General features: G+C 42.6%; 2 protein-coding genes across 2 annotated transcripts in view; one reads left to right on the top strand and one right to left on the bottom strand.

The window, feature by feature from the left end:
• The window catches only part of alg3 (ALG3 alpha-1,3- mannosyltransferase), a 35,553-nt gene extending 28,004 nt beyond the window's left edge, over positions 1-7,549 (bottom strand). The window contains exons 1-2 of the mRNA XM_080185817.1: positions 7,300-7,549; positions 353-452 (exon numbers count right to left, since the gene is read on the bottom strand). Of these exons, the coding sequence (XP_080041943.1) occupies positions 353-452; positions 7,300-7,501 (302 nt within the window). The 5' untranslated portion in view covers positions 7,502-7,549. The remainder of the gene's footprint in view (positions 1-352; positions 453-7,299) is intronic.
• Positions 7,550-9,453: 1,904 nt separating this feature from the next.
• The window catches only part of ece2a (endothelin converting enzyme 2a), a 286,954-nt gene continuing 282,908 nt past the window's right edge, over positions 9,454-13,499 (top strand). Inside the window, exon 1 of the mRNA XM_080185818.1 lies at positions 9,454-10,643. Coding sequence (XP_080041944.1) covers positions 10,484-10,643 — 160 coding nt within the window. The 5' untranslated portion in view covers positions 9,454-10,483. The remainder of the gene's footprint in view (positions 10,644-13,499) is intronic.

Raw genomic sequence — 13,499 nt, forward strand, 5'->3', positions numbered from 1 at the left:
AAAAGCATTGAAAGACTCATAAATGATACTGGATTATCACCAGGAAAATCAACAGATCTTCATCTCTAATAAGAACTTGCATTCATATAACAAAAAGCAAGGCCAAATTTGAAAGAAACAAAGGGCAACAATTTGAATGTAATCTCCCAGGAAATAGTAGAAATCCATGAGCCCACAAAATAGTAATTGTCAATACTGTGTTCCAATACATTTGCAAAATTTCTCTCTTCATTTGTACACTAAATAAAAACTGTAATGATATATACAATTTCAAAATCAGAGGGTGCAGGCTGTTTTAGTTGTTTGATCAGACAATTGGCTGTAATGTAGGGACCTGGTGCCCAATACTTACACAAGAGGGCCTGTATCTCCTTTCAACTTGGTGTAATCATATGTTCCATTAATCACACCTTCCACCTCATCCATATAGGCTTTCCAGTCAATTTCCGTGTCTGAAAGTACAGGAAACATTTAGACTCAAATTATTTTTGATGTTTTTATAAAAATAAAATCCTAAGGATGCAGGAATCTGAAATAAAAACAGAAAATGCTGGAAGTACTCAGCAAATCTGGGAGCAGCTGTGGAGGGTTAACATTTCAGGTCAATGGCTCTTAGCAGAACAGGGGCAGTTGCAAAGTAGCAGCCAGGAACTTTTCCCATAGGAAAAGAAAGATGCCCAATTGCTCTGCGATATTTTCACACTCTGTTTAAGGACAGTGATGGGAAACCTGCAGCTTGTGGGGCTGCATGCAACCCATCAGGATTCAGAGCATGGTCCACAAGACATCTTTTTGATCGTTGTCCACATGCAGGGTTGCCAAATTCTGCTGGTTTCCATCCGCGTAGTTTTCTTCCTACCTTAATGACTAACAGGATACACAGATAAAGAAAAGGCATGTGAAGAAAGGGGCACACTGACTACACACAGCACTGACTGTGAGAACCATGCAGTCCCTCTGTAACCAAAGCGTACTTATTTTGTATACACCATTTAAAGTTGGTAGCTCAATTAATATATGAATGGTTAAGCATGTTCTACAACTCATAAAATATTTCGCGTGTATGTAATGTGTTCAATCTGATTCACAGGGTGATGGTTAGTGAACAAGTCTGATTTCAATCTTGCGGCCCACAGAAATGAAGGAAGGCCACTCATGCGACATACTCACTAACCTAGATTGTTTATCACTGGTTTAGGAAGAACCAGTGTGGTTTACTATACTGACCAACCAGGAGAATGACTTAGTGTGGATAGGAACTTCACATTAGTTATCAATATAATTGATCAGTTAACAGAACAACATTGCAATCTTTTTCTCCTCTCTCTCTGAACGTGGATCATTGCAATAGTTTATCGAAGGTTAACAAGAGCAATGCTAAAAAGAGAATAAAATAGAAAATCGCCATAGAAAAACCAACAATGATTTCTGACTAAACAAGATCAACTCATTTATATTTTGCATTTTTCAATTGAACCTAATTTGCCCTATTTTACACCTACCTCCAAGATTCATATGGCCTTGATTTTAGCCCCTACACCATGCAATGAAAATAGTGAATGGGAGAGTTACTGGCTGAGTCCATTTAGTGGCCTGAGGTCACACTGGTGTAATCCAGCACAATTTCATCTTTGGTTAGGGCTCCTGCTGCAGGCTACTTTACAGTCAAAAGTCACAATTGCAATTTAAATTTAAAGAAGAGGTCAGGTGAGGCACTCTAACTGTAGCCACATCAGGAGGTGCAACTGGCTGAAGAGGCCAAGGTACATTTTGTTAAATTACTCTTGCGAACACTTCTTGAAAGGCTGGAGAAAGAAGACCATGTGTGCCTCATGTCTTGCAACCAGGCTGCAAGACATGCATTTGGGCATTTAAAACCTTGCCCCTACCTCTACTCACTGCCATAGGTTGTCAAAGTCCTTATCTAATGCTGAGTTTATGCCAAGGACAGTTCCTTTGAGTCCCTGGCATCCTAAGGCTCACTGGCATGCTCATTTCTCACTTTTGCCCACTGGTTGGTTTCTGATGGCTTGCTGAACTAAAGATTGGAAGTTAAAATGGCCTGGGACTCTATACTCAATACACCATGGGCTTTTCCCACCTGCCCACACCCCATCCATCCCAAATGTTGCTACCCATAAAAATCAAGGGTATGGGATCTGATGCTTAGCTACATCCATATCCAAGAATTCACGGTAAAAAATCTAAACATGGTATTTTTATGCAAACAAACATCAAATGCAGTAAAGATATCCAAATACTGAAATTACTAATTCAAATTGTTTTAATTTTCCCAAAAGATAATTTAGCCTGTGTAAACTCCATTATAGGCATTTTGTGGCTGCAATATTTCAGGGTGGCAGCACTTTATAAAATCATTATAAAATCCACAACATACTACTTACAGGTAGAGAGCTGGCACAGACAACTGAACAGCTGCTGTCCCTACTGTAACCATTCTATGAATTGATACTCAACTCTCTATCCATAAACCCAAGTAACCAATGTTTGTTGAACCACATCATCAATTTGCCCTCCAATGTTTGAGGATTTATATATACAAACACCAAGGTCTCTCTGCTCATCTATACTCCTTAAACTTGCGCCCTATATATACATTGCTTTTCCGTACTCACCCTCCCAAAATGCATCATGTCACACCACACATGGAACTGTATCTGCCATGTTTCATCATCCCAAGCCACCCTAAAACCTTTAACTATCTTCAGACTGACTGACAACTTTGCCAAGTTTCATACCATCTGCAAACTTTATAATGCCACTTCCACACATGCTTCTGGGACAATTATAAGAATTACGAGTAATAGACCCAAATCTGAGACCATCATTGCAAGTCACCTCTCTCTGTCTGGAAAAGTTCCATCCACCACCGAGCTGCTTTTATATCCAGAGCACCCATTTTCCCCTTGATTCCTAGACTAGTTTTCCTCTCTTTTGTAAGTTAGCACTTTGTGTGCCACTTTGCCAAATATCTTCTGAAAGTTCAGATATATTTCTACCTCAAAAGAATTCAGACACAACTTGCAGAATCAACAGAAGAATTGGCATCCAGTGTGTCATCACTTGTTGCTGCTTAACTTGAAAACCTTTTGTCATAAGCACATATGTAAAACACAAGATTGATAATTATCAATTCTGTGATATCAGCAAGCTAACATGTCATTTGACATCTCAAAAACCCTTGTTTCCAGAAATGTATGAACTTTTAAAAGAATGCTGTCCTTGTTTCCTCTACCTGCCTGGAGTCATGAGGGTTTTTTTTTCTAAAACAGAAACAAATGGAGTGTGCGTGATTTCTAAGGTAAAGATTTATCTGATAATTTGGAAGACTGGACAGATTAAGCCATTCAGCTCCCAGAGTATGTTTCACCGCTCAATGAAAACAGTGCTGAGGTGGAAATTCGCTGCTATCCAACAAAATGGGTACTTCCACCTTGAGACAAAGCTTTTGGAGTTTTAAGTCAACCTTTACTCATGCTATAGCAAGGAAGTCTGCTGCCCACCAGGTGGCGTACAGACTTACTAAGTGACACATGGCATGGATAGGTATATTTTTTGCTCATCTTACAAGTGATTTGCATATACCAATCACAAGGGTACATTTGTTCTGAAGTCATTGATATTCAATTGCAACTAAGTTCTGATTACTTCATTTGTGTCAGGTGAATATAGTTAATCAGTTGTAGCCTCTATATGCTTATCTATTATAATGATTAATTACTAATGAGGTACATTTAAATGGTAACACCAGCCAAAATCCACACCTGCTGTTATTGCTTGTGGTTAACAGAATTCTCACTCTCTTATCCCTTGATCTGTGTGTTTGTACTGCCCATCTGCAAGTGTGGGAAATGCATTGAAACATCTTCACAGCAGCATTCCAGGGAATTGTGCTGTACTTAATTCACAGGGGAGCTCTACTGCAGTCAATGATTTGAACCACTTTGTCAGCTGATCTGTATCTCAACTCTATTAACCCTTTATTCCATTTCCATTGCTATCTGGATTGATTCCATTGATAGGGGATTTTCACAGTAACTTCATTGCAGTGTCAATGTAAGCCTTACTTGTGAGAATAAATAAACTTTAATTTACCTTTACCTGCAAAAGTATATTGACCTCAGTCTTAAAAACTTCACTGTCTCAGTAGCTACATCATTTTTTGATTTGATGGGGAGAGAGACTGTTCCAGGTTTCCAGTGACTTCCATTTGAAAGGGTGCTTCTTGATTTAATTCCTAAATGATCTCACTCTAATTTTATTATTCCCTCTTGTTTCTGGAATCCCCCACCTGTTTCCCTACATGTTTCCTTTTGAATCCCTATCTACAAACAAACTGAAATTTGGCTATTAATCCCAGAGTAAAACAACTCCAATAACTTTAATAATTACATAGTTTTAATAAAGCTTCCTTTAAGAAAAGGATATATATGTAAATAATTTGCATCTTGTTATGAGGCCGTGCTCTTTAGTTTTGAATGTATGGTGGCACAGTGGTTATCACTGTTGCCTCACAGTAAGAAGTCTGACAACACCAGGTTTAAGTTCAACTGATTTATTTGATAGTAAACTCACAAGTGTTTGAGGTTCCCCTCCATCAGGTGACGCCCGGGACGGGCAGAACAGGAAAATTCAGTAATTGCTTATTGAAAATGCAAGTTTTGGCTGCCAGGTTATTGTCGATTCCTTCACATTTGGACAGTCCACTAACACTTAAATTTACTTATTAGTATCGCAAGTGGGCTTATAGTAACACTGCAATGAAGTTTCTGTGAAAATCCCCTAGTCGCCACATTCCAGCACTTGTGCGGATATGCTGAGGGAGAATTTAGCATAGCTATTGTGCCTAACTAGCACGTCGTTTGGACTGTGAGAGGAAACCAGAGCATCCGAAGGAAAACCATGCAGACTCCGCACAGTCACCCAACCCAGGAATCGAACCTGCTCCCTGGCGCTGTGAAGCAGCAGTACTAACCGCTGTGCCACCGTGCCGACACACAAGGCAGGAAAGTGGTGTTGTGGATTATCAGATCAGTCATGATCTAATTGAAAGGCAGAGCAGACTCAATGTGCTGAATGGCCTACTTCTGCTCCTACATCTTATGGTCTTATTAACATTGCTTAATGTTAAATGGTAACATTGCTTGGTTTCAGTATATTAACCGCACATTTTTGCTGCAGAAAATAGACAGAGTGCCTGCCTACTTCCAATCTCTATAAATTGCCTATCTGGTGATTACCGAGAGATGTCAATTAACATTTGCGATGGATTATCTTACTGTTTCCCCTGTTAGAAGGTGCCAGAGTGATCAGTGATTACCTCCAGCCTATTCTGTAGCTGAGACTGAAAACTGAGCATCATCTCCCCATTCCATGGTATCGAATATCAGCGTATGTATTACTCAGTGCATCATGGGCAGTATGGTAGCATAGTGGTTAACACTGAACAAAAGAACAAAGAAAATTACAGCACAGGAACAGGTCCTTCGGCCCTCCAAGCCTGCACCGACCATGCTTGGTCTGGGCACCATATCCCTCTATTCCCATCCTATTCATGTACTTGTCAAGATGCCCTTTAAAAGTCACTACCATACCTGCTTTCACTACCTCCCCCGGCAACGAGTTCCAGGCATCCACCATTCTCTGTGTAAAAAATCTACCTCATACATTTCCTTTAAACCTTGCCCGTCGCACTTTAAACCTATGCCCCCTTGTACTCTTTCATCCTGGGAAAAAGCTTCCGGCTATCCACTCTGTCCATGCCTCTCATAATCCTGTAGACTTCAGTCAGGTCTCCCCTCAACCTCCATCGCTCCAGTGAGAACAAACCAAGTTTCTCCAACCTCTCTTCATAGCTAATGCCCTCTATACCAGGCAACATCCTGGTAAATCTTTTCTGTACCTTCTCCAAAGACTCCACATCCTTCTGGTAGAGTGGCGACTAGAATTGAACACTATATTCCAAGTGCGGCCTAACTAAGGTTCTATAAAGCTGACCTGCTTTGCCACTGTTGCCTCACAGCTCCAGACTTGGGTTCAATTCCAGCCTTCAGTCATTGTCTGTGTGAAGTTTGTACATTTTACCTGTATCTGTGTGGGTTTCCTTGGGTGTTCTGGTTTCCTCCCACCATCTGAAAGAGATGCAGGTTGGGTGGATTGACTATGTTAAATTGCCCCTTAGTGTCCCAAGATGTGTAGGTTAGGGGAATTAGTCATGGGAAATATGTGAACTTATACTCGCTGGAGTTTAGAAGGATGAGACGGGATTTGATCAAAGTATATAAAATTTTAAAAGGAATTAATAAAGTAAATGTAGACCAAATGTTTCCTCTTATGGGACAATGTAGAGCAAGAAGTCACAGGTATAGATTGAGGGATGGTAGATTTAAAACTGAGATGAAGGGAGCTACTTCTCGCTGAGAGTGGTGAACTTGAGGAACTCACTGCCCCATGGTGGGGATGGAGTTTGAATTGTTGAATGGTTTCAAGTAGGAGATAGGTATATTTCTAATTAAAAAAAGGATAAGGGTATAGGAGGAACAGGTGAGGAGGTGAATTTGAGACAGGGGAGCAATCAGCCATGATCTGATTGAATGGTGGAGCAGGCTTGAAAGGTTGAATTTGCCTACTTCTGCTCCTTATCCCTGTGTTCCTATGTTATCCATAGAATCCCTACAGTGCAGAAGGAGGCCATTTGGCCCATTGGATCTGTACTGAACAAAATCCCACACTGACCCTATTCACATAACATCAGAAATTTACTCTGCTAATCCCCCAACACAAGGATACAATTTAGCATGGCCAATCGACCTAACCCACACAAGCTTGGACTTTGGGAGGAAACTGGAGCCCCAGAGGAAACCCACCCAGACACACAGAGGACGTGCAAACTCCACAAAGACATTGACCCGACGCCAGAATTGAACCTGGGTCCCTGGCACTGTGAGAAATCGGTGCTAGCTGCTCTGCCACCCCAAATAGGGATAGGGTGGGGAAGAGGTCCAGGGCAAGTTACTCTGTCAGAGAGTCACTCCATTCAGCCCATCGAGTCTGCTCTGCCATACAGTAAGGTCAGGACTGGTCTGATAATCGATGGGCCTCCGGCACTGTGGGGAGTCTATGCTCACACTGTTTCGACGTGATGAACTATTTCACGAACCCAAATCTATCCTTTACATTCCCAGTGCCACGTCCACCGGGGAAGACAATGTCTCCTTTCAGCATGTGCTTGATTTCATGTCAGGTACCGAGGCTAACCCGCTGTGTGTGTGTACTCACAAGGCACCTTCCGAATGACCCACAGGTTGACACAGATCTCGGCCAGCCACAGGCAGGCGGCCACCGGCAGCGTGTACTGCGGCCTGAATAAAATCCAGCGCTTCTCCTGCCACAGGCTCCCCAAGTAACTGGGGCCGCGGCTCCGGCCCGGGCCCGGGGGAGCCGGGCGGCTCTTCGACTTCCAGCTGGCGGCTTTCAGCATCTCTCCTCCCCATCCATCAACCAGCAGCGTGGACTGTAAATGAGCGGCTCCAACTGAATCCGGGGGGAAGGCTGACACTTTCACCTCTCACCTTCGCCCTTTCACCTACTCGACCCACAGACACCGCCCTCCACTCAAACCCTCTCGGGCTAATCACTGACACTCCAGTTGCCAATTGCTCCTATGTTTTTTTTTAATAAAACATCTTTGTCTCCAAACGTACAAAAGCATATTTCACATCTATACACATTACACCAAGTTTGTTCTATTATCTACCATTTACACAACCAGGAAGGAAAAAAGGTGATCTCCTTTCCCAAAAAAGTACAGTAAGAAGTCTCACAACAACCGGGTTAAAGTCCAACAGATTTAGTTGGAATCAGGAGCTTTCGGACTGCTGCTGCATGAAAGAGTTGTGAGACTTATTACTGTGTCCACCCAAGCCAAAGCCAGCACCAAACAAAAAGTAGCTCCCTATCATTGAACTGAAGGAACTGTTAACACCAACTCCAGACGTATTATCTGATCATTGTTCAGTTTTTTGTATTAGGACAATTACAAGTTGTGCATATGTAGGTTTTGTGATTTGAATTGATTTGATTTATTATTGTCCTTTGTATTGAGATGCAATGAAAAGTATTGTTTCTTGCATGCTATATAGGCAAAGCATGCCATTCATAGAGTACAGAGGGGAGAAGGAAAGGAGAAGGTGCAGAATGTAGTGTTAGTCATAGCCAAGGCGTAAGAAAGATCAGTTTAATATAAGGTAGGTCCATTCAAAACTTTGATGGCAGCAGGGAAGAAGCTGTTCTTGAGTCAGTTAGTATGTGATCTCAGACTTTTGTATCTTTTTCCCAACAGAAGAAGGTGGAAGAGATCATGTGGGGTGGGTAAGGTCCTTGATTATACTGACTGCTTTTCCAACCAATAACACAACCAGGAAGGAAAATATCTGATCTCTTTTAAAAAGAAATACAGCAGTTTACTATCATTGAGCTGAAGGAACTGTTAAGCCAACTCCAGACTTGCTATTTAATCTTTGTTCAGTTCTTTACTGTTGTTTATACTATGACATTTACAAGTTGTGCTGACTTATCCCAAAAACACATTAGTTTTAGGTTTTAAGGTAATGGATATTAGCTTGAGTCTCCTTGTCCAATCTTTGACATGTTTTATTGCAAGTTCATAATTTAAAATGTAAAGAAGAAGGCTGGGGTTGGGGGGGAGGAGGGAGGAGAGGGTTGTAATGGAGGTAACATTTCAGATCAATCACCAGAACATTGAATTAGCACTACTTCACAAGTGAAGAAAAAATACCATTTATGAACAAATGCTATTCCTGTGTTTTAATTTTTACAATAGGAAAGGAAAATCAAGAGGTATTCTTAAATATTATTCCTTTGTCCAAAATCTTGCTCGATTCCCAGCTTGGGTCACTGTCTGTGTGGAGTCTGCACATTCTCCCTGTGTTTAACCCTTCTGCACAGGCTTGGAGGGATGAAGGGTCTGTTCCTATGCTGTTCCTATGTTCTTTGTTTGCGTGGGTTTCCTCTGGGTTCTCCAGTTTTCTCCCACAGTTTGAAAGATGCGCTGGTTAGGTGTATTGGCTATGCTAAACTCTCCCTCAGTATATCCGAACAGGAGCCGACTAGGGGATTTTCCACAGTAACTTCAATGCAGTGTTAATGTAAGCCAACTTGTGATACTAATAAAATAACCTTTAAAAAAAACTGTTTTTTAGAAAACAAGTCTAAGAATTCCAGGTCTCGGAAATCTATTGTTACTAGTTTTCCCTCCTGGTTGTGTTGCTGGTAAATAACAGAACAAAATACTGTGTGTGGATATAGTGTGTGGAATACTTTCACCAGGATGGATTGGAGCTGCAGGCTGGGGTGGGAACTGTTGTTGTTCGCCGCCGGTTTCCAGCGGACACGGTTTGGGAAGGACTCCGGTGAGCGCAATGGGATTGGCTGGCGCCAGGTTCTAAATCTTCGAACTTTCCGCCTGTTGGAGTTCGGTAACGGTCGGAGCGCGAGGTGGTCAGTGAAGCTGCCCCAATTACAGGCACTGCAAACCCGACTCGGGCTGGTCCTGCAATCTGCCCCAATTACAGGCACTGCAAACCCGACTCGGGCTGGTCCTGCAATCTGCCCCAATTACAGGCACTGCAAACTCTACCCGGGCTGTTACCAATTCACAGGCATTGCAAGCTCTACTCGGGCTGGTTCCGCATCCTGTCTCAATTCACAGGCATTGCAAACTCCGGGAGGATCCATATGCCACAGACTGAGGAGAGGGAGAACCACTGGAGTGTGAGCCCCACTGGATTGAGAACCACTGGAGTGTGAGCCCCACTGGATTGAGAACCACTGGAGTGTGAGCCCCACTGGATTGAGAACCACTGGAGTGTGAGCCCCACTGGATTGAGAACCACTGGAGTGTGAGCCCCACTGGAGTGTGAGCCCCACTGGAGTGTGAGAACCAGTGAACCACACATTGAGAGTCACTGGAGTGTGAGCTGGGACGTCAGGACAACTGAACTAGGGCAAACAGCAGAGACAGAACAACCTGTGTCTACACCTGTGGCAATACCAAAGTGTAACCTGTTATTTTCCTTTAAAGGGATTTGATACAATGATATAGGATTACAGGAGACCAGAGTACAGCTTGACCAGAATGAAAGGGGCCCTTGACCTAGAAATAACACGAGTGAGAGCAAAAAAATTGACTTTGAGTACATGAGAGAAAAGGGCCAGATACATCCTGGGTAGACCAACAGTAACAGACATCAAATACAACCTTATAGTCAGGTGGGGAAACTACTTCAAGGCTAAGTGCAAGAAAAGGGGATTGACACGTCCTGGGCTGGGATAATAAGAAAAAGGGACCTGATCCAACTTGGATTGGGACATTAGAGTCCAAGTTTTGGTTTAAGAATCAAAGCTGAACAAACTTCTAACCACCTGAAGATTCCTTTAGAAAATGGATCATTTGCCAAGTAGTAACTTGCGATATAAGGATCAGGATTACTGGGATGAACGCTATCGCCATGAAGAGACCTTTGAGTGGTTTGGGGCATTTTCCCGCTTTGAGCATTTGTTGAAGGAGGAGATTAGAAGTGACGAAACCATCCTGATCTTGGGTATGTTCTCAACTCAAAAGTTTCAGGTCACCCCATGGTGGGATTTTTCACAAAGTGGAAAGAACATTTTGAGTTAAATGTTGATTTGTCCATGACAATTCAGGTTTTAAAAATTACTAAATTTTAAGAGGCTGATTAAGCTAAGGTTGTTTCATAAAAGCGAAATGCTGCAGTTGCTGGAAATCTGAAATAAAAACAGAAAATGCAGGAAATACTACTCCACATGTATAACAGTATTTGTGGAAAGAGCAATAGAGTTAATGTTTCATGCCTTTGCCCTTTCATCAAAACTGGGAAACGTTAGATATGTATCCTACACCCTTTCATTTGCTCAAATCCCTTTACATTTCTAACTTTTTACTGCTCCGTGTCAGAGAGGATAATCTGTGCTGTAATTTTTTTGATTTGATTTATTTTTCTCACGTATTGGTATACGGTGAAAAGTATTGTTTCTTGCGTGCTATACTGACAAAGCATACTGCACATAGAGAAGGAAAGAAGAGAGTGCAGAATGTAGTGTTACATTCATAGCCAGGGTGTAGAGAAAGATCAACTTAATGTGAGGTAGGTCCATTCACAAGTCTGATGGCAGCAAGGAAGAAACTGGTCTTGGGTCAGTTGGTACCTGACCTCAGACTTTTGTATCTTTTTCTCGACGGAAGGAGGTGGAAGAGAGTATTTCTGGGGTGCGTGGTGTACTTAATTATGCTGGCTGCTTTTCTGAATTAGCAGGAATAGTACATAGTGTCAGTGGATGGGAGGCTGGTTCGAGTAATGGACTGGGCTTCGTTCACAACCCTTTATAATTTCTTGTGGTCTTGGACAGAGTAGGAGCCATACTGAACTGTGATACAACCAGAAAGAATGGTGCTATGGTGGAGTTATAAGGAGAGGCTGAATAGACTGGGACTTTTTTCTCTAGAGCATAGGAGGCTGAGAGGTGACCTTAGAGGTCTATAAAATAATGAGGGGCATAGACAAGGTAGATAGTCAATATCTTTTCCCAAAGGTAGAGGAGCATAAAACTAGAGGGCAAGGTGGAGGGGAGAAATACAAATTGTCCAGAGGGGCAATTTTTTCACACAGAGGGTGGTGAGTGTCTGGAACAAGCTGCCAGAGGTAGTAGTAGGGGCGGACACAATTTTATCTTTTAAAAAGCATTTAAATAGTTACATGGGTATGATGGGTATAGAGGGATATGGGCCAAATACAGGCAATTGGGATTTCCTTAGGGGTTTAAAAAAAAGGCGGCATGGACAAGTTAGGCTGAAGGGCCTGTTTCCATGCTGTAAACCTCTATGACTTTATCTGTAAAAGTTGGCGAGAGTCATAGCAGACATGCCAACTTTCCTCAGTCTTCTGTCCTCTGAGAAAGTATAGTAAATATTAAGCTGGAGCAGGCTGTTCCAGGTGAATGGAGATTCTGGCCTCAGACAGAGCATATAAAGCATAGACAGTTTACAGATTACTGATTAGATTGCGAGTCTTTACACCTAACCTGCTATTCAAGTCTTAAAGTGGCCGACAATGTGAGTGGAAGGAGCACTGATCACAGGTTAAAAAGATGTGTATTGTCTCCAGACAGTACAGTAAGTGAGGTTTTGCAAACCCAGGCAAGTCATGGGGGTTACAGATGGTGCGACGTGAACCCAAGATCCCTGTTGAGACCATCCTCGTGTGCGGAACTTGGCTGTCAGTCTCTGCTCAGCGACTCTGCGCTGTCGTATGTTGTGAAGGCCATCTTGGAGAATGCTTACCTGAAGGTCAGAGGCCGAATGCCCGTGACCACTGAAGTGTTCGCCAACAGGAAGGGAACAGTCTTGCCAGGTGATTGTCGAGCAATGTTCATTCATCCGTTGTCTTAGCATCTGCGTGGTCTCCCCAGTGTACCATGCTTCAGGACATCCTTTCTTGCAATGTATCAGGTAGACAACGTTGGCCGAGTCGCAAGAGTGTGCACCGTGTACCTGGTGATTATCAGTCGAGGCGTAGACTACAGAAGCAGGGAAGTCATGTTGGTGCTATATAGAACTTTGAGGCCACAGCTGGAATCTATGTGCAATTCTGGTCGCCACATTACCGGAAGGATGTGATTGCACTGGAGAGGGTGCAGAGGAGGTTCATCAGGATGCTGCCTGGGATGGAACGCCTAAGTAATGAAGAGAGGTTGTGTGAACTTTGGTTGTTTTTGCTGGAGGAGAGAAGACCAAAGGGTGACCTGATTGAGATGTACAAGATTATGAGAGACATGGACAGAGCGGATAAGGAGCAGCTATTATCTTTAGTTGATGGGTCAGTCACAAGGGGACATAGGTTCAAGATGAGGGGCGGGAGGTTTAGGGAGGATATGAGGAAAAACCTTTTTACCCAAGGGTGGGGGTAGTCTGGAATGTGCTGCTTGGGAGGGTAGTAGAGATGGGTTGCTTCACATCCTTTAAAATATATCTGAATGAACACTTGGCACATCATAACATTCAGGGCCAAGTGCTAGCAGATGGAATTAGGTGGGAGTTCAGATATTTCTAATATGTTGGTGTGGACTCAATGGACTGAAGGACCTCTTCTGCACTATATGGTTCTGTGATTCTATGATTAATGATTTAGATGAAGGAATTAAATAAAATATCTCCAAACTTGCAGATGACACAAAGCTGGGTGGGAAGGGGAGCTGTGAGGAGGATGCAGAGATGCTTCAGTGTGATTTGGATAAGTGATTGGTAGATGCAGGTATAATTTGGATAAATGAGGTTATTCACTTTTGTAGCAAAAAAGAAAGGCAGATTACTATCTGAATAGCCATAAATTAAGAGAGGAGAATACGAGACCTATGTGTCCGCATACACCAGTCACTGAAGG

Source organism: Carcharhinus amblyrhynchos, chromosome 3 (genome assembly GCF_965287045.1).
Source record: "Carcharhinus amblyrhynchos chromosome 3, sCarAmb.v2.hapA, whole genome shotgun sequence".
Taxonomy (NCBI): domain Eukaryota; kingdom Metazoa; phylum Chordata; class Chondrichthyes; order Carcharhiniformes; family Carcharhinidae; genus Carcharhinus; species Carcharhinus amblyrhynchos.